Source organism: Saccoglossus kowalevskii, chromosome 3, assembly GCF_978046115.1.
Source record: "Saccoglossus kowalevskii chromosome 3, keSacKowa6.1, whole genome shotgun sequence".
NCBI classification, from domain to species: Eukaryota; Metazoa; Hemichordata; class Enteropneusta; family Harrimaniidae; genus Saccoglossus; species Saccoglossus kowalevskii.
The window spans coordinates 1,448,016-1,473,157 of NC_140643.1; the positions used below are offsets into that span (position 1 = coordinate 1,448,016).

At 36.5% G+C, this 25,142-nt stretch overlaps 2 protein-coding genes across 2 annotated transcripts in view; one reads left to right on the forward strand and one right to left on the reverse strand.

The window, feature by feature from the left end:
• The window catches only part of LOC102807797 (large ribosomal subunit protein eL20-like), a 45,436-nt gene extending 24,339 nt beyond the window's left edge, over positions 1-21,097 (reverse strand). Inside the window, exons 1-2 of the mRNA XM_085496673.1 lie at positions 21,006-21,097; positions 11,068-11,247 (exon numbers count right to left, since the gene is read on the reverse strand). Coding sequence (XP_085352799.1) covers positions 11,068-11,247; positions 21,006-21,023 — 198 coding nt within the window. The 5' untranslated portion in view covers positions 21,024-21,097. The remainder of the gene's footprint in view (positions 1-11,067; positions 11,248-21,005) is intronic.
• A 179-nt stretch (positions 21,098-21,276) lies between these two features.
• LOC102808140 (exportin-T-like) overlaps positions 21,277-25,142 on the forward strand; it is a 112,216-nt gene continuing 108,350 nt past the window's right edge. Inside the window, exons 1-2 of the mRNA XM_085496674.1 lie at positions 21,277-21,370; positions 21,537-21,629. Coding sequence (XP_085352800.1) covers positions 21,570-21,629 — 60 coding nt within the window. The 5' untranslated portion in view covers positions 21,277-21,370; positions 21,537-21,569. The remainder of the gene's footprint in view (positions 21,371-21,536; positions 21,630-25,142) is intronic.

Genomic DNA, 25,142 nt, shown 5'->3' on the forward strand with positions numbered 1-25,142 from the left:
CCATAAACTTTCATATGATAAAGTCAATATAACATAGAATGTCATGTAAGTTGGTTAAAATGTCGATTTTCTGAAGGGAAGCAAGGCAGCCCAGTGTTCTCCCCAGACTCTAAGCCAAGCATCGCGGCTAATTTACATAACAATACATCTTATTTGCATAATTTTGTTTGCATAATAATTAGTTTCCCCAACAAACATTATAACTGAAATAAAGAAGAGATACATATCTCCTATATTTTTTATCATTTACATTCATTGTGTTTTATGTGTGCATCGAGTCAAATAAAGTTTGAAATAGAACAGGAAAGAAATGGAAATACTTATAGCCAGTCAGTAAATATATTGTTTATCGGTGGAGGTAACTGGTTCATCATTATTTTGTGTACAAGTACAGTCAGTTTTAGTGCCAATGTTACTGTCAGTTCATACAACTGGGGGGGGGGGGGGTTGTTTGTTAAATTTGTAAAATCTGTATGAAGAAATTAATAAATCAATAATGACATTTTTTTTCTACAACGGCATTTCTAAACTAAAGTCAGCGATTTTTCGTTGATCTACCTATTATTTGTGTAACGCTACGATCACCGTAACATTGTCAGCTGACAGCATTGCATTGAACGGGTATTCACCGCTGCTGTTGCGATCATCGGTCCCTGACTTTTTTGTTTAAAAATACACAAACTTAGAATGTTTGCTTAATTAAAACGATTCATTGATGATTAACTTAGAAATTACATCAAAATCGCCAACGAAATGTTGTTTTTAAACATCGCGGAAAAACATGCACTCTGCGCCGCCATCTTTGTTACCTCAATTAAAATCTCTGTTGTAACCCAGCATGCATCGGTTGCGATGTCACTACATGCGTTACGTCGCCTTAGGGTGGCGTTCCTCGGTAATGACGCACTATGAATGAGGTATTTCTAGAGGTCAGGGTTCGTTTTTTCCTCGTCCGTCTCGTCTGCTGTTGAATAATTTTTACTTAGATTTATTTACAGTTTTTTTTTCCGATGCGACTTAATTTCACTTGTTTTTTTTTAATTCTTGGTAATTAGTGTCACTGGCGATGAAGTAGTAAAAACGCAATTAATCGCAGTGCAGCAACTCGGGATAGACCATCCCGACGCAATGGGCAAATTATTACTACCCTAGTATTTTGGGGTTTGCCAGCTCCGCACCCTTGATAGACTTGGTAACTTCTTGTTGACTTCCGTTTTTATCACTGTTTTTGTAAGGCTAACTATGTACAAAGGCGGGATTACCTTTCGATCAATACATGTTATTGTTTTAAAGATGTGCTAGACGAGGCTGACACTTGTAAACAATACAACGTGAATAAGCATCGCGGGCAGGATTCCATGGACCGCGGGCGAAACAAAAGCGACGCGGCTGTTTGTCTAAGCGACGCGGGCCCGCAGTGCTTGAAAGGCCTGGGGAGAACACTGCAGCCTCAGTAGTGTTTTCCAAAATCAACAACACAGGTTTAATCTGTGTGCCTATAAGTTTCAAAGATAAACTCAAGACAAAGCAATGTTAGGATGTGTTATCAGTAGCTATCTGACACACAATGAGTGTTTCCAAACATTTGAGTGGTTTGTCTCCGCCCCTGTTTGTTTCACAGATTAGTCATTTGCATATGAATGTGTCAGACACAAGGTCACACAGCCACTGAAAAAAATCATTGATTTTGGTGTTTTCATATGCCGAATTTATCCAATTATAGCTATCCCATTCTTTTATTTTTTTGGTTTCCAATAACCTTGCACATTTGGATGTCCCTACACATGGTAAAACAGACCTTGATGGGAAAACAAATTGATTGTGCCGATAAACAAGCTTGAAAATCTTTGCTGTTACTTCATGGACGTTTTCTAGGAGTTTTATGTTTTTCAAAATACAAGGTCTTTAACAAAAAATAACGTATACTTATTGTCGTCGGATTAACACCAAATTTTTACAGCTTTAAGGTGACAATGAGAGGAAATTGAATGTGTCCAGACAAACTATTTCATCGATTATTTACCAACGAGTTGTGGTTTGAGTTGGGGGCAATGCGACTAAAACAGTAATTGAAATTCAGGACACTATTTTTTAAAACGCGTTGCTTGAATAAAACTACCCAGACACATTCAATTTACCAGACTATTGAACAACTAGGAAAAGTGAAAAAAATACTTCTTATCGCCAGCATAAATGCGTAATTTTTTTTTTTTTTTACAGAAAAAGTAATTTTTCACCTTTGATTGAGTAACGCGTCGTAGAATGCAGATAATGGCATGCAAAATACACTTGTGAAAAGCTTGAAGTCTGGCGATTCTAAAAATATATACTTTCCTGGGTCTATTTGTAGTCATTTAGTCACAATTAGAAGATGAAAACAAGTATGCAAATAATAGTCCCGCTACCTTAAAGGGGAACCGATACTATAAATAAGGGTCAAGATGGCCACCGTATTAGTATGCTAATCCGAACCAAGCAGCTAACATCGTGGCGGGAGCTCCGTGAAATGTGTCATTTACGATGTTTAGGGATCAAGCTGTGGTTCCAAATACATATCCACGGAGGCATGAATATGTACGCTAGCGATTACATTCATCTGGTTGGGCTTTTGATGTATAAATGTTGTTATTTTCGGTCGAAACGTGCCGCGACCAGTGAAAATCACGAGTTTAAAATGGTGGCTAATGTATGCAAAATTCCTGTCAATCACGGTTTGAGAAAACGAAAATGTAAATCCCCTAGATGTTTATTCAATCTACAAAGCTTTTTGATTTACAAACAGCATTATCGTTACGTACCGTAAAAACTCGATTAATTCGCGGTCTATTAGTTCGCGCACCCATTTTATTTTCGAACGCTAATTTTTAAATGTATCCTTTTAATTCGCGGCGTTCAAAAACATGTTAAAAATTGTATCCTATTAATTCGCGCGCCAGAATAAAGTGGATAACTCAGAATATATTGCATGAACATTAAAAATATACATATAATGTTATGTCATCAGTATTTGGTGTCGCCGCAATCGCAGATGATCTCCGTCATCACCGCCTTTCAGTTAGCAAGCAGTTTAGGTTCGGTAAAGATTTGACGTGAAAAAAATCATTTCCCCACGACACTACGGATGTTGGCCAAGATTATTACTTAGTCAATAAGTATCCATCGGTAGCACATCGATTACGAATTTCTTTGATGGAAAGTTTGGTACATGGCTTTTTCGTCGCTGGTCCACAGGGTTGCATCCCGGGGTTGCATCCCGGGGTTGCATCGACCATGTGTCCGCCATTATTCTATTAAGTCATTTAAGTGAACCGCCCTATGGTGCGTAAATTGACATTTTTGATTGGTCGGGCGATTGACCTCGTGTCACATTTCATTATACCGGATTCGGTAAAAACACAGAGTTAAACGGTCATGTACTGTAAAATGACTAATTTTCACTGGGTTTAAATTTCACTGATTTACCATTTCAGGCATATTCAGTGGGTTTTAAATTCACGGTTTTATCATTTAGATAATGTGTTCTATGCTAAATTTTACATATTCACTGTGTTTTAATTTAGCGCATTTTTCCAGTCAGCGAAATAAGCTAAATTAAAACCCAGTGAATAATTACCCCCTTTACAGTACGTTCTATAAATCTAACCTTGCACACATAATCTTGTACTGACATATTTTTTGTCCAAGAAAGACGTTCCCTTTCATTTAACCCCCAGTTAACTCTTCGCGTCCATGGTATTTGTGAGTTGAAAGATTCTTTGAACAAATGAACTATATTGATTTGTGTCAAGCTGGGTGGCCCGAATTTAAATATCAGTGCATGAACTCTGGATGTCATTGCCCAATGCCGCACGTAATTCAAACACGTGGGTATTAGAGATCAGTCGAAATGTACATGAATAATGCGATCGAAGTCCGCTACCCAGAGTTTATTAGATTATAGTAAAATTTAATTTGACGTATGGTATGTTTATGTTTGCGTAATTATTACGAATGCAACGCATTATCAAGTCGGTGATATTGAAATATTCACAGACCTAATACCCCGGGTCAGTGCCCTAACAATAGTTAAAATCAAAGAAAGCTTAGAAAGAACTCCCATGTGCTGAGAGTATTGGAGACACATTAAATATAATTCGAAATTACTTAGCTGAAAACTAATTATGCAAATCAGAAAATTAATATGACCAGATTTGAGTGTAAAACTAATGAGGTCTGCGCAATGTAACAGAAAATCTATGTCTCCAAGTTTAATTGAAATGTGATTAGAACCAAAAAATTATGAATTATTATGCTTATTAGGGAATTAATATGAATAGATTTTTACCCCAAACTAATTAGGTTTGTACATTGTCCTAGAGCATCTTTGTACTAAGTTTCATTGAAATGGAATAATTAGCACCGCGAAAACTCCAAAATTTCGACCCCTCTAAAAATTTGACCGCCTATTTATTTGCCGGGTTTCGGTGTTTTATTTACCTCCAAATTTTCGACTCCACTAAAAATTGCCGACTCATTCTTATTCGAAAATTGCGACCAGTTTTAGTTTTCCCCCAAACGAAAAAAACCCCGATGTGAGCGTTCAAACGGGACCTTCCTCAAAGGCATGAATCCGGGTTTCTGATTGACTGAGAGATTTTTATTTTATTGGTAACGAAAATATATTCTAAATAAACGAAGTTTCAAATAAAAACGAACACAAAAATCTCGGCATGCTGCGTTTCTGAATTGTTGATTATTACTGTACTCAGTAGTGATTATAATAATGTACACAAAATAAATTTGTTGAATGGTTATGAAATACAAATAAAAGTCAACTTAGTTTCATCGTAAGCGAATGACTCCGGTCTCGTATAAACGTTTGATGCTGTAGGATATCCGCCATGTTCTCTTAGGTCAAATAGGTCAAATCGCTAATTAACCAATCAAAAAGCTGGATGATGCGAAAACGGCATGATTTTTTTTAAATAAAAAAATTAGTTGTTTTTAAAAAATAAACTGGTCATCTGAAGAATAATTTAACATTGTTCACAGTGATAACAGCTCATTCTCGAAAGGAAGCTTACCCGCTCACGCTAGTCACGATAAAAATCATACACGTGTACTCTTGAGTAGACAGACGGCCGGCAGGATTGATTGAAATGTCCGACAAATGACGCCAAAATACACCTTAAAAGTCCCATTATATTTTCTTAAATCCCATTATATTTTTTAATCCAAGGGCGAATTTACGGCAGAATTTGGTCCCTCAAATCACCGGTACGGTGCTCAAATAAGGGACACGTGAGCTTTGATTCTAACCGGATACATTGCACTGGGTCGGGGAGATCGTTTGCTAAACTTCCATGTATCTTTTGTCCAATGGGTACCTGTACTTCGAACATTCGCAAGTTTTCCTAGGTAGTGCGAGACAGCTTTGTCTTTTGACCTATTAGTTTTGTGCTGACCTCTTCTCCGCGTCTTGATGTTTTGTTTTGCTTGTCATAATACTCACTGATTGATGACTTTGTTTAGATTTTGAGTTACAACTCGGCCACGACCTTTGCTTTTACCGTGAAACATGAGGAAGTTTACGTCAATTGACGGACATTGCATTTTTTAAAAACTAATGAAGCACACTGTCTATCATCCCCATTTTTTTTTGCTGATTTCTATTCTGAAAAATTCGACCGTCCGAAAATGCACCTTAATTTTGACTCTAAAAACACGTCACATTTCTAACACCAATTATTTAAAACCGGTCGAAATTTTGGAGTTTTTACGGTACTTTAGATATCAGTGTGAAAGCTTAAAATTGGTTAATTATGCAAATTAGGTAATTAATATGTACAGATTTTAACCCACAATTATTCAGGTCTGTCTATTGTCCTACAGCATCCATGTACATTCATTGATATGTGATGTATAGTACCTGAGATATCAGTGTGAAAGTTGGTTAATTATGCAAATTAGGTGATTAATATGCACAAATATTTACCGGAAACTAATTGGGTCTGCATAATTCTAGATTCATTGAAATGTGATGATTAGTACTTGAGATACCCGTGGAAAAGCTGAAAATTAATTATGCAAATTAGGTAATTAATATGCACAATTATTTACCCTAAAACTAATCAGGTCTCTGCATAGTCCTAAAGGATCTATGTACCAAGTTTCATTGAAATGCGATGATTAGTACTTGAGATACCCGTGGAAAAGCTGAAAATTAACTAATTATGCAAATTAGGTGATTAATATGCACAAATATTTATCGAAAACAATCAATCTCTGCATAGTCCTTGAGTATGTAAGTACCAAGTTTCATTGAAATGTAATGCTAACTACTTATATCAAATGCTGAAAATTAATTAATTATGCAAATTAGGTAATTAATATGTACTGATATTACCATAAAAACTATCAGGTCTGTGCAGTGTCGTATGACATCTATGTACCAAGTTTCATTGAAATGTGATGATTAGTACTTGAGACATCAGTGGAAAAACCGAAAATTGACTAATCATTATGCAAATTAGGTAATTAGTATCCACGGATTATTACCAAAAACTAATCAAAACCTAGCATTAGTTCAGAGCATCTATGTACCAAGTTTCATCAAAATCCAATGAGTGGTTGTTTAGATATCAGTGGAACAGTCATGGAACCACTAAAAAATAGCTAATTATCATGCAAATTAGGTAATTAATATGCACGCATTTTTACCAAAAATTAATCAAATCTGCGCATATGTTCAGAGCATCTATGTACCAAGTTTCATCAAAATCCAATGAGTGGTTCTTTAGATATCAGTGGAACAGTCATAGAACAGCTAAAAATTAGCTAATTATCATGCAAATTAGGTAATTAACGAGCATGGATTTTTACCAAAACCTAATCAAATCTGCGCATTGGCCCAGAGCATCTATGCACCAAGTTTCATCAAAAACCGATGTATGGTTCTTGAGATAGCAGTGGAACAGTCGGACACACATACACACATACACATACACACATACACACATACAGACACACTAACTGCAAAGACTCCCATTTTGTGCTTCGCACATGGGAGTCAAAAAACTATCATGAAAGCAATACATTACGAAGTTGAAATTCTCAGAGCTGGTACAATATTGTAAACAAATTTGCGTAATTAGAAAAGCAGGGCACTAAGTAAACGACGTTGATATATTCAAGCCAGTACAGAGTTGCATACAAGTTGGGTAATTACAGTACCTTCAGATATAATTAATAACAATTTTACTAGTTTAACGTGCGGGACACGAAAGAAAAAGGTTGCTAAGGTAACGCGCCAGTTCAGTGCGTGACTTGGGGTCAAACTTCGGTCAACACACACTTGATGTCAGCATCGCCGCGCAACAAGTTTCGCTAAAGTACTTGAAGTTCAATTGCGTCCCAAAATGATGTCGCTGATCACTCAGTTGTCGCAGCGTTTGTTGTGTCATGTCCATGATGCACCCTGTTTCGACTTTGGCCTGCTTTTCATTCTTTTTCACGTAAAATGCGACCTCTCACCAATGTATTAAATCACTTTGAATTTATACTTTGCATGATTATATTTGGTCAACGCGAAACATTTTTTCTAAACATTTTCTGAGACCGATTTTATCAATGCAGAGTTATTTTTCCAGACAAGATGGGCTTCGTAATATCTGCCATAACATCGCCCGGGCGATGGCCTAGAAAAATAAAACAAGCAGCCTTTCGGCTGAGATAGCTCCGCTGTTAGCAATGCACATTTCAATTAACTGAACTGAATGACATCATTAGAAAATGGACAATATGTATAGTATCAAAGCAACCGGACTTACAGTTTTTAACAAGAAGTCGAAAATATCACTTTTTACCAAAAATGACAAAAATATTCACCAAAATTAGAGAATTGAAGATATCATCACAAAATGAACAAATCTGAGAGAGGTCCACATGTAGTACCTATATATGTAATATCAAAGCAATCAAACTATTGGTTTTTTACAAGAAGTCGAAAATATCACTTTTTACCAAAAATAACAAAAATATTCACCAAAATTATAGAATCGAAGATATCACGAAACGAACAAATCTGAGAGAGGTCTACCCAAGGTACATATACACCAAGTATCAAAGCATTCAGGCTTGTAGTTTTCAAGAAGAAGTCGAAAAAGTAAAACATTGACACGGACGACGGAGACGGACAATCACTCATATGATAAGCTCCGCTCGACAAAGTCGACAGCGGAGCTAAAAAGGCAGTGCAGCCAGACTGCTACTTTGTAGCCACGTGTTCATTGTTTGTGTACAGAGTGACCTTTGCCATTTTTCACTGTTTCATTTCAAGTGTAACGTGGTGCGTGGTCCTTGACGCAGTGCGTGTTCTCTGCCCAACTACACGCCATGAATGTCGCTAGCCACGAGTCTCAGAGGCACTAAAAAAACGTCCCGTAATTGTGTTCATTGGAAAAGAAAAGAAATCACTAATAAATTTATGAAAACAGTTCCTTTTTGAATCGATCTAAAAGTACTCGTTTAATTCGCGCACCAAAAACCAATAATTTCCGTTTTGACGCTATTAATTCGTGCACTTGAAAAAATAATTATTTTTACTACCGCGAATTAATCGAGTTTTTACGCTAGTTTGTCTATGTCTAACCACCTCCATGGTCTTACCATTGGTAACACTAGGACATGACATCAGTAGGGTAAAACTAACCTGTCTCACGACAGTCTCAACCCAGCCCATGTTGGTGGGTGCAATGTTGGTTAATACTATATGTGGACATTTTTCTTTTGATCGTACGGCAAAGACTTGTGTTTTCTAAGGGATGAAACTTTTTGTATAACTTTCTAGACAGTCTGGAAAAAGGAAGGGGTACATTGAATAAGTGTCAGACTGCAATGAGCTGCAAATGGTAGTTGTGTAATACTGGTAGGCATGCAGGAAATAACCGTTCTGTTAGAGGTTCCAAGTTTCGGATCGTATGGTGTTACCCTTTGTTTTATTTTTCGTGAAATACTTCGACAGCTGAAAATCGCGAAATCAAATGTTTCCACAGCACACACCACTGTACAAGAGTACAAGAAGTAAATACGCCTTGCTTGAAATGCATGAACAACCAGGTCTTGGCATAAGAAAATAAATCAGTTTTTGTTTCTGTATTTGACTGTAGGACAAAACGGCGCCCAACCAACACGTCATAGGCAGTTCCAATTCATATCTTTTACAATAGATCGTTTTTGTTCATGAGTTGCATATATGTCCTGAAAATTAATCGAGTGTATTTGTGTATTTATATTCTATTTTTGGATTCTTATTTATAATAAATACAACGCTGCTGATTGGTCGTTAAAATTGAGTCTACGGTAAAATTGTTTTGACAGAACGCTCTTCTCCCCCTCACCGCTCATTTGATTTTGACTGTAAAGTCATCCCGACGTTCACCCACCAGATCACAAGCCCTCAAATCTCACACGAGATACAAGCCGGTACCACTCATGTACATTTTGATTTCCCACACGAGTGTCGTAACAGGTTGCAAGATAAGCCCGTGATGTCGCGCCGACTTTTCTTTACTAATGATTTTGATATTTTATCACGGGAATTACCGTGTAATAACCTGTACTTATAATATACAGTAAACTTTTTCATTGTCGCCTCTACCAATTAGTCAATATTATGTGGAAATTTGAGGGCAATAGTAAATACACGTTCTATTTGCCGATTTGTGACGGAATATGAAAACCAAAGTCCTTGACTTCGTGTTTTCACACTTGTTACATTAGCAGTCTGGAGGAGTAGTATGTATACTGAATGTGCATAGGAAGTTTCATTCTCAGGTTTACTGTATACGTGATCAGTACCGTCAATAGATCGACGCAACGGAAACAGGCAAATAAACTTGAGTCGACGTATTTTCTTTGCGACCGTTTAGCAACACTCTGGCCGTGTTTATCCGGTGGACTGCCGCCTTTTCTTGTTGGCCATCATCAACTTGAATTAGTTCCGCGTCATATTTTTCCGACGATGTATAAATTACTGAGTGCGCAATGTTTCAAATCATGGCACATGAAGACTGCTCTTTATTTGTTTAAAGTTCAATTGCTATGTTATATTTAAACAAGCAAATTGTAATCCGTTCCTAGGATGTTTATATCAGTTGTTGTTTTGTGGGATTAGCTGTACTGGGGGAAAGATAAGCATTCATTTACTCAGTGGACAGAGGCAGAGTTAATTACCCATGAGCACTTGGTGCAATCCAAAGGATTGAGCATTTCCCCTTTAAGAGATATGGCTCTAGAAGCCCAATCATCAGGAACCTGTAATGTATAATGTATGTACCAAGTTTGAACGAAATCCATCCATAAATGCTTGATATTTGATGATTTTTTAGCACAAAAATGGCCACGATTTGGCCATTTTGAATAGGATAGTCAAACCAATATATCTGTGTATCTCTGACATGATGTATAATGAATATTCAAAATTTGAACATAATCAGTGAAAGCAAGTCAGAGATATGGCACGAGAACCACAATCATTAAAACAAAATGGCCGCCAGTTGGCCATCTTGAATCAGATCGTAAAACAAAATGATGTGCATCAAGGTCCTATAATGTGTAATGTATATACCAAGTTCGAACAAAATCCATCTGTTAACAGCTGAGAAATGCTTGTTTTTGATGATTTTTAGCACAAAAATGGCCGCCATTCGGCCATCTTGAATCAGATCGTGAAACAAATTGACGTGCATATGTATACTATCATGCATGATGTATGTGTGAAGTTTGATTGTAATTGGCCCAGGCATTTTTAAGATACAGGTCCGGACGCAAACACGCACAGACGCACGCATGCACACACTAACGTTAGAACAAATATGACAAAGGTTTGTAGAACTAAACAACATGCATCATCAATGTCACATGATATTCAAGATGTGCATGTTCATTTCTGATTAATTCAAACAGATGATGATTCTGGAATAAATTAAACTACCGGTACATTACAATGTAGAATATGACCTATGAAGTTAAATACTTAGTTCCAAACTGGCCTTGGATTTAGAATACAGTACAAAAAGGAAAACCTACCCTGCGACAGGAAACAATTTCACCAGTTGATTTTTTAATTTTCTTCAGTCTGTTACAGAAGTACCAAAAACGAGACTTTGCAGCAACTGAATTTGAAGCAAAAATTCTCATTTTGTACAAGCTGGGTGCTGCATCTTTCTCAGATGGATGGCGCCTGCCAATCACTTGATACTCCCGTAACTGATGAGGCAAATAAAACATGTGGAAGATTACCAAAAGAGTACATGTACAGCATAAACAACATTAAAACAAGTCTATGTAAATTACATTTATTATATTAAGCACAAGCCAGAGCCCAACACACACCACCTGGCCAGTGTTTGGACATTCTATCGCACTATCATTTAAAATTTGTTTGTTGGTGGCACTCCCCCTAATGTAATAACACATGTCGCTAATTGACTGCATAAGGGAGTCTCAAAGTCTCCTTTGAACTGAGCTTTAGTTTTCGTGATACTGAACTGCAAGTTTTTTCGCAAGATGTCATCAACTGCTTAGAAGCACTTTTCTCAAAATATTATCAGTGGTTCTTCTCTGGCAATTTAATGATGTTGTTTCTAATGTTTTTCTAAATGTATACTGAGTAATTATAATAATGTACAACAAATAAATTTCCTGGATTGTCATGAAATTGTTCTCGGTCTTTCAAGCTCTGTGGGTGCGCATCGCTTAGACAAACATCACTTTTCTTTTGCTCACGATCCTTGAAATTCTGTTCACGATGCTCATTGTGTCATTTATAAGTGTCGGTCACAAGTGCATAACTTTAAAATAACATGCATCGAATGATTGAAAGGTAATCCCGCCTTTGTTAGCAATATAAAATCAAAGAAAGCTTAGAAAGAACTCCTGTGTGCTGAGAGTATTGAAGACACATTATAAATTAATTAAAAATTACTTGTACATGAAATATTGATGGAAAAGCTGAAAACTAATTATGTAAATCAGGTAACTAATATGAACAGAACAGAACAAAAAAAATTATGAATTATTATGCTAATTAGAGAATTAATATTAATCAAAATTAATCAGGCCTGTCTATTGTCCTAGAGCATTTATGTACCAAATTTTATTCAAATGTGATGATCAGTAATTGAGATATCAGTGTTAATTATGTTAATTAGGTGATTAATAAGCATAAATATTTACCAAAAACTAATTGGGTTTCTGCATAGTTCTCTTTAAAAGTTTCATTAAAATCCAATTTGTGGTTCTTTATGTATCAGTGGAACATTATGCAAATTAGCAGGGTTCTCCCCAGGGCTTTTTAGCGCCGCGGTCCGCGGCGCTATACCTGTGAATCTCGGCGCTTCACTTGGGACCTCGGCGCTATGTGTTCCCACATCGGCGCTTGATTTCATATTTGACATGCCAATATCAGATGTGAAAAAGCTTTGTTCGCGACACCGGTAGGCCCCGACCGTCACTCAAAATTAGTGACCACCACAGAAATGCTTCCGACGAGGACTATTGTCTGATTGTTGGTATAATTACGTACCGACCGACACGCATCCTGCCAGTCGGGGATTATAATTTATAAACAATAGACCTAGTCGCACGATACGTAGCGGCTAGTCAAATTTGTGGAATTAGCACCTCTTTGTAAGTAAATACTTTCTGCGATAGACACAGTCTTTAGATTGAAAGCTAAAATTATTTCAAAATCAATTCCACCTCGCTATAACATGGTCAAATCGGAGTTCACGATCAGTTCACGCTACTCAAGAAAAAAACGTGTTTATTGTGTGATTTGGTAAAATACATTTGAACTGTTATCATTGCGAATCATGTAAAAACTCTTCTTTCAAGACCTAATTTACCTTTTAAAAATTGCAAATCACCTATTTCGAAAGCTATCATGCAGTTGTCAATTGAAATCGATGCCAACACATCGTGCTCAGACATCGCTTTACTTCCGCAATGTAATCTTTATGATCACTACCATTCGGAAAACTTCGGGTTCTACAGGTATTACCATGCGGCATTTTGATTGGTTAATGGAATTCTTGACCCATCGGGTCAAAGGACACATGCTAATGTTTCACAAACATCATGGCGGGTCTGTTTTTTTTTACCGAAGCGATCAAAAATAATCTCTCCCGATAAAATTAAGTCGGATTTTACTTACATTTCATATCAAAAAAAAAAAAAAGTAAAATTTGTTGAGGAATTATTGCTATAACTGGTGTATAACATGGCCAAGTAAGTTATGTCACGTCGTAACTTTGATGATCGTTTTGAAGCTTTATTTGTTTGCTCATTACTGTAATTGTAAACGTTTTAGAAGTTGATGGTACGAATAATAAATTACAACAATACGTCAATTAATTACGTGATCGATTTTTTGAATGAGAATGTTTTTGGAGTGAATAAAATTATGAGATTCGTGAACATAGATCTGGCTTAACGTTTTGAATGCGTTTCCTTCAACGTTTTACAAAACAATTAAATTGCAACAATAATGTATTTGTGTTTGTTTTTAGTCTGCAGCATTTGTATTTCGAGAATGTTTCAAACTCTTCTAAATTGTGAAACATAATGTGTTGATTCCATTAAAAAAAATATTTGCCCTGTGACTGAGCTCACTAATATTCATAATTGTAAATAAGTTCTGTTAATCAATGAAGGAAAGATATGTAAATGATATGCAAATTATTATGCAAATTAGCCCCGGCGCTATGCATTTTTTCTGGGGAGAACCCTGAGCACCTCCTTGTTTGTAAGTAAATACTTTCTGCGATAGACACAGTCTTTAGATTGAAAGCTAAAATTATTTCAAAATCAATTCCACCTCGATATAACATGGTCAAATCGGAGTTCACGATCAGTTCACGCTACTCAAGAAAAAAACAACGTGTTTATTGCGTGATTTGGTAAAATACATTTGAACTGTTATCATTGCGAATCATGTAAAAACTCTTCTTTCAAGACCTAATTTACCTTTTAAAAATTGCAAATCACCTATTTCGAAAGCTATCATGCAGTTGTCAATTGAAATCGATGCCAACACATCGTGCTCAGACATCGCTTTACTTCCGCAATGTAATCTTTATGATCACTACCATTCGGAAAACTTCGGGTTCTACCGGCATTACCATGCAGCATTTTGATTGGTTAATGGAATTCTTGACCCATCGGGTCAAAGGACACATGCTAATGTTTCACAAACATCATGGCGGGTCTGTTATTTTTTACCGAAGCGATCAAGTGATCAAAAATAATCGCTCCCGATAAAAATAAGTCGGATTTTACTTACATTTCATATCAAAAAAAAAAAGTAAAATTTGTTGAGGAATTATTGCTATAACTGGTGTATAACATGGCCAAGTAAGTTATGTCACGTTGAAACTTTGATGATCGTTTTGAAGCTTTATTTGTTCGCTCATTACTGTAATTGTAAACGTTTTAGAAGTTGATGGTACGAATAATAAATTACAACAATACGTCAATTAATTACGTGATCGATTTTTTGAAGGAGAATGTTTTTGGAGTGAATAAAATTATGAGATTCGTGAACATAAATCTGGCTTAACGTTTTGAATGAGTTTCCTTCAACGTTTTACAAAACAATTAAATTGCAACAATAATGTATTTGTGTTTGTTTTTAGTCTGCAGCATTTGTATTTCGAGAATGTTTCAAACTCTTCTAAATTGTGAAACATAATGTGTTGATTCCATTAAAAAAAATATTTGCCCTGTGACTGAGCTCACCAATATTCATAATTGTTCTGTTAAGGCCACACCGACTTAATTGTATGGATGACATCCACGCGCGCAATAGTTTTCGCCTTTTCTCAAAAAAAAAAAATCTCCAACGACGAGTCTCTACAGATCGGTTTTCTGTCCGGAACTTGCCGACTCATATTGTCGCAAAGCGCCGGCTTGTCGTAAAACTCTTTTTGGACTATCTAAAAACGTGACAATTTTGTCGTAAATGATCTTTTGCACATGCGTATTGCGTTGCCAGGAATACGTGAGCATAACAGTTCAGAGGAAAAACTGAGGGATTGTTGTAGACTGGTACGCAATTGACGTCGGCCAGGGAGATATGACGTTTACACAGCTATACGAGAGATTGGTTAAAGCTAACCCCTACTGTGTAGAGAGGAGCAAGCAAGGACATTTCTGTATCATTGCAATGTTTTGTTAGTTATTGTCATAAAGTAGTGATATGTACATTCCGCCTTGACTTGTACTGAAATTGATGTCCATGTTGTACCTTGCATGCAGTGTTTTTGACTGAAGGTACAGTAGAACGTCGATTATCCGAACTGTTAGGGGGACATGCTTTTTGTTCGGTTATGCAAACAGTTCGGATATGCGATCTTGTGTGGGCGTGCTCAAGTTTACAGGCTCACTACACACAAATTCTAACGCACACGACTGTAATGAAATCAAACAATAATACATGTAGAGTACGTCATTAAAAACATTTTTATTTAATCAGTAATATATTGTAATAAAAATGTTGAATGCTGGAATGTTAAAAAGTGTTTCAAAATGTCCGTAAAATGTAGCGATAATAAAGTTCTTGGGAAAACCAAGTCCCGGAACCAAGTGAAGACGGATTTCTCTGAATGTACGTCATAGGCTGTTTTCGTTATCTTTCGTTTCAGTCCTGCACTTGAATCCATTTTACTGAAAAAATCCAGCAGCTTTTGTTTTGCCTTGATATCGGATATCATCGATTTACCAACACCATACTCGGTAGATAGATTGCTTGCGGTTTCGCCACGTTCTAGTCGATTTATAATTGACAACTGTGCGTCTAAATCAAGCACACAGCGTTTGCATTTCACTGGGGGTAGCCACGCCAACGCTAGATAAAAAACGCTGATAAAGTAAACGGGTGAAAGGTCGCTTCGTATTCGCTGTGTATAGATCGGCTAGCGGCTCGATGTTACCAGATTGCTCTGAGATTTTCGAATGGTAAACTGCTACAAGATGTCCCGATTTTATTGGATTCAGCATAGTTTTTAACACCTAGAACAATTGACATAATAAATTGTTTTAAAAATCCAGGTTGGCTACTGTGATCATCGGACGTAAACACTTCGACGCTGTGAACCATCAAACGGCCCGCCGACTGTGGTCATTGGTTGCCGTTGTCTGCTGATAAACCATCAAAGAGGCACACCAAGGGGTTGTCGTTTCGCCTCTCTTTTTCACTGCACTATTAAACTGGCGTCGCTTCTGTGGCAAGACATCCCAGAAGTTATTTTCTTTCTTTTTTTATTCCGAAGAGGATGTGACTTCTCATACTGGACATTAAAATTAAAAATCGGAAAAAACATGGGATCGGCTCATGGCCGCGTTTCTTTGACGGCAGTGGAACACCGTACAATTTTCCCGGGAAACGTATCCGAACTGCGGTGACTTACAACTTGGTAAAGTTAAGGATCTGACTGTAAACAGTGGAGAAGACATTTGATGAAGTTTGTGTTTTTAGGACATTTTTTATTTACAGTGGGAACACTGGTGTGGCGTAATAGGCTTGTCTGAATTTAGGAAATTATTGGATACTGTAATTCGTTTCATTGTTTGCGCAGACACTGTAAACAATGAACGTACACGTGAAAGACGTCGGATTACATGTTGATAACAGCTTTATTGAAAGTGTTGCACCAGGAAATCACACAAGGCGACTGTAGTATTTATTGTTCACAGTTGACTTTTGTATTACTATACGGAACACAGCCAGACCTGCATACAAACTTTGGGGGACACACAGTAGGTTCGGATAACCAAACATTTCGGATAATCGACGTTCTACTGTACTTCATCATGACTACATGTACTAGAGCTTGTCTGAAATGGTTATACCTGTGACAGTAATACAGTACGAGATGTGTATATCAACATGTGCCTCCTACAAATAAAGACTTCTTGTTGTTCTTTGATACATTGTGTTCTGTGGTCCAATTCGTAATAGCAGCTCCGTAGTCCTGTGCTTTTAGCAGGATTTTTTTTTTTTTGGCAGGATTTTTTTTTTCGCCCTCTCGCATTAGTTTTGGGGTCTCCAGAGGATGTCCTCCATAAAATTAAATCAGTGTGGCCTAATCAATGAAGGAAAGATATGTAAACGATATGCAAATTATTATGCAAATTAGCCCCAGCGCGATGCATTTTTTCTGGGGAGAACCCTGATTAGGTAATTAATATCCAATTAAAACTAATCAGGTGTCTGCATAATCCTACAAGATCTAGGTACATCTATGTACCAAGTGTCATTGAAATGTGAAGATTACTACTTGAAATATAAAAAGCTGAAAATTAATTAATTATGCAAATTAGCTAATTAATATATACTGATATGTTACCCTAAAAACTATCAGGTCTGTGCAGTGTCCTATGATATCTATGTACCAAATTTCATTGAAATGTGATTACTACTTGAAATATCAAAAGCTGAAAATTAATTTGTGGTTCTTTATGTATCAGTGGAACATTATGCAAATTAGGTAATTAATATCCAATTAAAACTAATTAGGTTTCTGCATAATCCTAGAAGATCTATGTACCAAATTTCATTGAAATGTGATTACTACTTGAAATATCAAAAGCTGAAAAGTAATTAATTATGCAAATTAGGTAATTAATATGTATTCATATTACCCTAAAAACTATCAGGTCTGTGCAGTGTCCTATGATATCTATGTACCAAGTGTCATTGAAATGTGAAGATTACTACTTGAAATAAGATAGTTGAACTCTGGTGACCTTGCCCTTTGTTATATAATATAATTCCCTTTATCATAGTTTGTTTCAATATAAATATGCATTGTCATAATTTTGAATACAAACAAGTTTTGGGGTTGAACCAACAGTGGGGAATCAGTCTACCGAATGTCCTTAAAAGATGTAAATATCTTACAAAAACATTGGTGCCTTATTTGTTTAATTATTTTAAGGGACATAATTTCCAGCTTTCTTCAAAGTAATTCAGATATTTTAGTATAAAAACAAATGTCTCATTGAAAAAAAAAAGTGCTGCATTTAGATGTGAATAGATTCATAAAACATGCAAGATAACAGAAAATTTTAGCTGGCTTTAGTCCAAGTATTTTGTACAGGTGTTGTCAAAAATTACTGATTCACTGAGACAAATATGAACTGCCTCATTGTGTGACTACTGTATTATATGAAAAGTAAAAAAAAACAACCACCCTTTATGAATAGCTATCATGTTGCAAGCTCTGCTTTGTATGCAAATCAACTTAAATAGTTAGTTGGTGTCCAGTGGAGGGAGAAGTCAACAGTACTGTTGCCTCCTGAGAATCTACATCTTCAAACACTGCAATCTTTGAAGTGCGTTTTTAAACCAGTATTATAAAAACTCTATCATTCTGTTCTAATAGCTGAAACATATTCCTGTGAGTTTTCATTTGTCGAATGAACTCTTTGTCAAATACAGAATACATATATTTTAGAATAATTTTCTTTTTAAAATGTGGATGAAATGTTTTGCTTTTAATGTATTTTTTATGTATTGTTTTTGATTTGATAACTTTGAACTAAACAGATTTTCTATTAGCTTCAGATCTTGATCAAAGTTAGGCACCCAGTTCATAGGAGTGCTTATATTGATTTTCTGATATCTTGTTTTCTGTAAAGATTGTATTGGTAGGTTTGCAAATGTGCATCAGACTGTGCAATCTCTCCATGAGTTGGTTTTGAAACCCAGTATGGGATTCTGAGATACATTACCAAGGATATTATTACAAGATAAATCATTTGCTTCATTGAACACATACAACAATGCATATTTCCACTGAGATCAGTGACTTTTGATGTGTATCACCAGTGATCAGTCAAGTAGAAACAGTCAAAATATTTTATCAGATTTTCTCAATTTTTGCATGATATTTTCATACAGGACATCTGTTGTTCAAACTCAGGGAAGACTTTATACTGATGAATAAGGTGACCAAGTTTGAAATAGAATTAGTAAAGTTATTATGCACACAATAACAATTATTAACGACGACAACAACAAGAAGAACGACGACTACAACGACAACGACGGACAAAATTTTTCCCTTAATATACCTTTCCCTTCCATCTTTGATGGTACGGGCAAGGTAATAAAAAGCTGAAAATTAATTAATTATGCAAATTAGCTAATTAATATATACTGATATTACCCTAAAAACTATCAGGTCTGTGCAGTGTCCTATGACATCTATGTACCAAGTTTTATTGAAATGTGATGATTAGTACTTGAGATATCAGTGGAAAAGCCGAAAATTGATTTATCATTATGCAAATTAGGAAGTTAATATTGCAGATTTTTACCCAAAACTAATCAAATCTGCGCATTAGTTTGGAGCATCTGTGTGCCAAGTTTCATCAAAATCCAATGAATTATTCTTTAGATATCAGTGGAACAGTCATGGAACAGCTAAATATCAGCTAATTATCATGCAAATTAGGTAATTAATATGCATGGATTTTTACCAAAACCTAATCAAATCTGCGCATTGGCCCAGAGCATCTATGCACCAAGTTTCATCAAAAACTGATGTACGGTTCTTGAGATATCAGTGGAACAGACGGACACACATACACACACACACACACACATACAGACACACTATACGTTATCACACTTGCTTCTATGCTATCGATAAAGAGCCATTGCTCGAAACGTCTAGCTATTTTTAATAGTTATTTAGGACTACGATTACCAAATATTATCTTCAATATATCATACAGACACATTAACTGCAAAGACTCCCTTTTTGTGCTTCGCACATGGGAGTCAAACAGAAGTTCATAAGAAGTTCCCAAGTTTTTCAAGGGTGCGAAGCCTGCAAAGTGGAAGTAAGTCGCATTGGAAAGAAAACTAGATCAAATCAAAAATTATTCAACTGCAGACGAGACGACCGAAAAAAAACAACTGACATGTAGAAATACCTCAATCATGGAATACAGTACAGTTCAAAACTTGCTTACCTAACGTGTTGACATGCGTTTACGCCATGTTAAGATCGCGTTAGGACCATGCCAACGCCTCGTTAACGCAGGTTAGCTTCGCGTTAACGCAAGCAGCTTATCAACCTAGATAGCTTAGTTTGCATGCAAATGAGGAGAACAATAGTGTTCTGTGTTACGTGATCGCGTGTGCAACAAAGCTGGTCGAAAAGACTTAGTCTGTAGACTTCAGTATTTGAATTTGGGCGAACGTTCTAGTTTTAATAAAAAAATCAAAGAAAGCTTAGAAAGAACTGTCGTGTGGTGAGAGTATTGAAGACACATTACAAATTAATTCAAAATTACTTGTACATAAGATATTGATGGAAAAGCTGAAAACTAATTATGTAAATCAGGTAACTAATATGAACAGAACAAAAAAATCATGAATTATTATGCTAATTAGAGAATTAATATGAACACATTTTAACCCAAAATTAATCAGGCCTGTCTATTGTCCTAGAGCATCTATGTGCCAAGTTTCATTAAAATCCAATGAGTGGTTCTTGAGATATCTGTGGAACACACACAGACACACACACACACACACAGACTAACTGCAAAGACTCCTTTTTTTTGTGCTCCGCACACGGGAGTCAATAAAATAGATCTATACTGTTTTTTTAAATTGCCTCATCTTTACAGCTCAAAACTTAGTTTACCAAAATTTAGTCTTGTGCAAATGCAAATGACAGAATAACCTACATAATAATAAAAATTCGCGCATTCCTCGGTCATGTGTATTCCAACTAAATTGTAGGAATGTGTGCAACGGAGGCCATATTGGATTTCTGGGCGGTGTGGTCAATCCATTGCTATATTTCGAAAAGTAATTTCGGTAAAAGCAAAAGACACTCATGAAAATGAGTTTGTAAGATGTAACGCTATGACATAACATTGTCACCCTCATCATTCCATGAGCTATGAAAATATAATTTTGAACGACAATTTGGTTCTCAATTTACCTGCCCAGAAGCTTTCATCGTTAACTCGATTGCCCACGTTTAGAAAAGAACGGAAACGAAAAGAAGTCTGGGTAATATCACCTCGAACGTCAATGTTTGTTTGGTTACTGTTATGTCTTGGTTTAACTCTAATATATTGTATATTTAAACTTGGATAATATTACTAATAAAATTTTCAAATGTTACATTTGCATTAGGATACAATTTTGAGAAAATGTTCCCATTTGGCTGCCTCTGTTAAACTAAATGTTTTGAATGAGGATGAGGTCAAAGGTTCGCAAAACCACGTTAATGACTAATGTGATGCAAACGTTGGGCAATGAAAGAAAGCTATGAGCTCGTTGTGACTAAATACGATTTCCAAGGTGATGTAATTTCAGAAAAGTTGAATTAGCCCAAGCTATCAACGATTCAAAGTACATATGCATTATGAATGAAGTACTTGGGGAAACATGCGTAAATATTGTCGCTTGTGAGTTCTGTGGTACATGTATGTTACAATGACTGTACACCATTTCGTTTCGTTCACAGGACAGAATTTTGCTTATCTCTAGCTGTGAAGTTATGAACGTGCATGCTCTGCGAGGCTTATGCCCGTCGTCAGATTCTAACGCCCAGGCCAGGGTAAGTTCCTTCATGCTGGATTCTCAATAAATCACGATTTTGTTGATAATTTTATTTCAATAAATAACATCTGTTTGAAAGATTATTGATACAGATTTAGTGAACTGGTCCACAGGCGCTCGAAACGTTTCCTGGATAATAAAAAATGACCTAAAGTGGGATCGGCATAGTTGGTCAGTCGCCGGTAAATTCCCCTACTACTCATATAATAACACAAGGTAGGAAAGCGTTGACACCATGACATCGAAACTTCCCGAAAATAACACGATTTTTCAAATTATATTTCAATCCGCTTCACACAACTCAAGCACGATATCGGTAGAAACTATCGATCGACTTACATTTCCTTTATTCGAACAAAAACGGGTTAAATCCTGTGAAAATCGAAACACCAGAGCAATATGAATCAACCCATCTACGCGGATATTTTGAAGCAGAGGCTCGTGCATGCGCAGTTCCAAACATGCGTAGTTCCAAACATTTACGCATGCTCGGGCCTCTGCTTCAAAATATCCGCGTAGATGGGTTGATTCATATTGCTCTGGTGTTTCGATTTTCACAGGATGTAACCCGTTTTTGTTCGAATAAAGGAAATGTAAGTCAATCGATAGTTTCTACCGATATCATGCTTGAGTTGTGTGAAGCGGATTGAAATATAATTTGGAAAATCGTGTTATTTTCGGGAAGTTTCGATGTCATGGTGTCAACGCTTTCCTACCTTGTGTTATTATATGAGTAGTGGGGGAATTTACCGGCGACTGACTAACTATGCCGATCCCACTTTAGGTCATTTTTTATTATCCAGGAAATGTTCCGAGCGCTTGTGAACTGGTCCCCAAAGTCAACTGCCTCGTGAGTGTTGACCATACCATAATATTTTACGATATAATTCTTTGTACCATGGTAGTTAAAACACACTCAGTGATAGATACACTGTAGCTGTGGTATTGAAGCATTTTTTGTTCAGAAAGGTATTTTGCTTAAAGGGGAACCGGTACTATAAATAAGGGTCAAGATAGCCACCGTCAGGGTTCTCCACGAGTGGTTTTTACAGGGTGCCGCGCCCTGTTATCTGAAATTGGCGCCCTGTTTAAATTGTCAGCGCACTGTTATATTTCCTGTGCACCCTGCATGCTCCCAGACAAAGAATTGTTTACAAAACAGGCCAACACATTGTCTTACGAAGATGATTCATCATGCTCAGGATAACTGGTTCATTGTTTTAAGGTGCAACTGTGAAAATTCCGGTTTGTTATTGTAGCAGGTCACCGTGAGGTGATAACACCACCAAACAAAAAGTTACAAGTTTTTTCAACACGATTAAAAATGAACATGTGGCCTAGAAAAGTGCATTACCGTACCCATATTTTTACTGCCAGGGTGACGTCAAATATATAAAATCGTTATCGGTAAAACCATTCGTTAAACATAAGGTCTATTATTATTAAGTTCACGCCGTGACTAGGTAGCGGCAACATCGTCACCGCCGAGTGGAACAAAGGCAGCAACCGGGCAGCTATGCACTTGCATGATCGGTAAACGACCAGCCAGCCAACGTACCATCACAGACATTGCTGATCACCAAGAAGTCCACACGAATGCTTGCTTGGACATGTAAATGTTTATATTTAAATGCCACTATTTAAAGTTGAATTTTCTTTAAATCACGATTTAAAAACCCCGGTAAAACGGCCATGCTTTCAACTCGCATCATAAATGGAGGAAATAAATTTACTTGTGTTCCTTTGGAACTAATATTCTGATTGGTTTTCGCGTCGATGCGTGCCTTGGCCAATCAAAAGCATCGTTACATAGTATCAGGGTGCACATAGTAGAATGAACTGTTTCCGGGTCATAGCTGTTTTCAACGAAGCAGACATCAACAAATTTTCGATTTGAATGAAAATTATTCTTTTAAGTATGCATTTTGTTTTTTTATACCTAATTCTATTATTTTTGATAGTAACTGTTAACTGCAGCTCGAAAATCTTCTACTGTGTACATTTTATTTCGTTTGATCACCTTGGTTTTTGGTGCCATTCACGCAAGTTTTTTAATGAACCAATTACGAACGTTTGTGCGACATACATTTTATTTTGCTTCGTCCAAATAAATATAAATCATAAATATAAATTTTTGCTAAAAATTAAATAAAGCATGTATGTATCTATTTGGGAAAATAAATTAACAAACTTGTTACGTCTTTTTCTGGACGCAATCATTACTTGTAAACAACTGATGTCACCGCTTGAGGAATCGTGCAGCTAAAATCAACTGATTGTACGTGCTGACATTTACTTAATAATAGCTCTTCAAAATTCCTATTCATTTTGTAATATAAAATATATATTATGCATATGTAATAATATGTAGATTAATAGATTTTTTGGTTTCCATTTTTCAACATCCTTGCCAATGATGCACGTTACAAAATGTGCCACGCCCACTTCATATTGGCGCGCCCTGTTTAATTTTCAAACCGTGGAGAACCCTGTACGGTGTTAGTACCGATAACCGATAACCTTGTCATTCTTAAAACAATAATCACAAAGTACCTGTACCATAGCGATCACACCAAAACAACAAAGGAGTGTAACAATAAATCGCAAACTAAGAAACCAAACAAATTATACGCATGTTTTGTCAATCTAAGGAAAGCATTCGACAGTGTCTGGCATGAAGCCATGTTTCTAAAGCTACTAAAGTCTGGTATTACAGGCAAAATATATAGACTAATAAAAGACATGTACAGTCAAAACTCGTTAGTACAAACTCGGTTACAACGAAATACCGATTACAACGAACGAACTGGGAAGTCCCGTTTGAAAATCCATTATCCCTATGGTAATTGACAATGCTTAGAACAAAATTGTTTATTACGAAAACCCGCTTAGTACGAATGGATTTTCTCTGAAAAACAATGGTCTATAACACCTATAACAGCAAACATTTCATTCACTCAAACAGCTGCGAAATCCTAAAACGAACCGCCAAATACGGTGTTTCCGCTGTTGGAAGTGGGCTTGAGCTGTGCTGCGTAAAATAAAAACAATGTAGCCATTGACTTGGCATGAAAATCTTTTGTGTATGTGACTTCTAGTGTCTAGTCACTTTCGACGCCTTGCTGCTCGAGTTTTTAATTTTAAAATTCACAATAAAAAAATGTGAAGCATGAACGTTGTAAATTTTAGATAAATTACGGCGACTACGAGTGAGATGCCAGTTTCCGTCCTGATTTCAAAATGTCAACAACTCGTGTCAAACGGCGTGCCTTGTCGTTGGACTGTAAAGTCCAAATGATCAAAGCTATTGAGGCGGGCATTCGCCATGGCGATGTCTGTCGAAAATTTGATGTTAAACCCAGTACACTGTCAACGATTTTAAAGAAAAAAAATTATGTTTTGAAGATGTTCGAACACAACAAAATTGAGCTGTGCCGGAAGCGAATGCGGTTTTCAGCAGTCGACGATGTTGAGCAGGCATTGCTGAAATGATTTACCAGTGCCCCTTTCT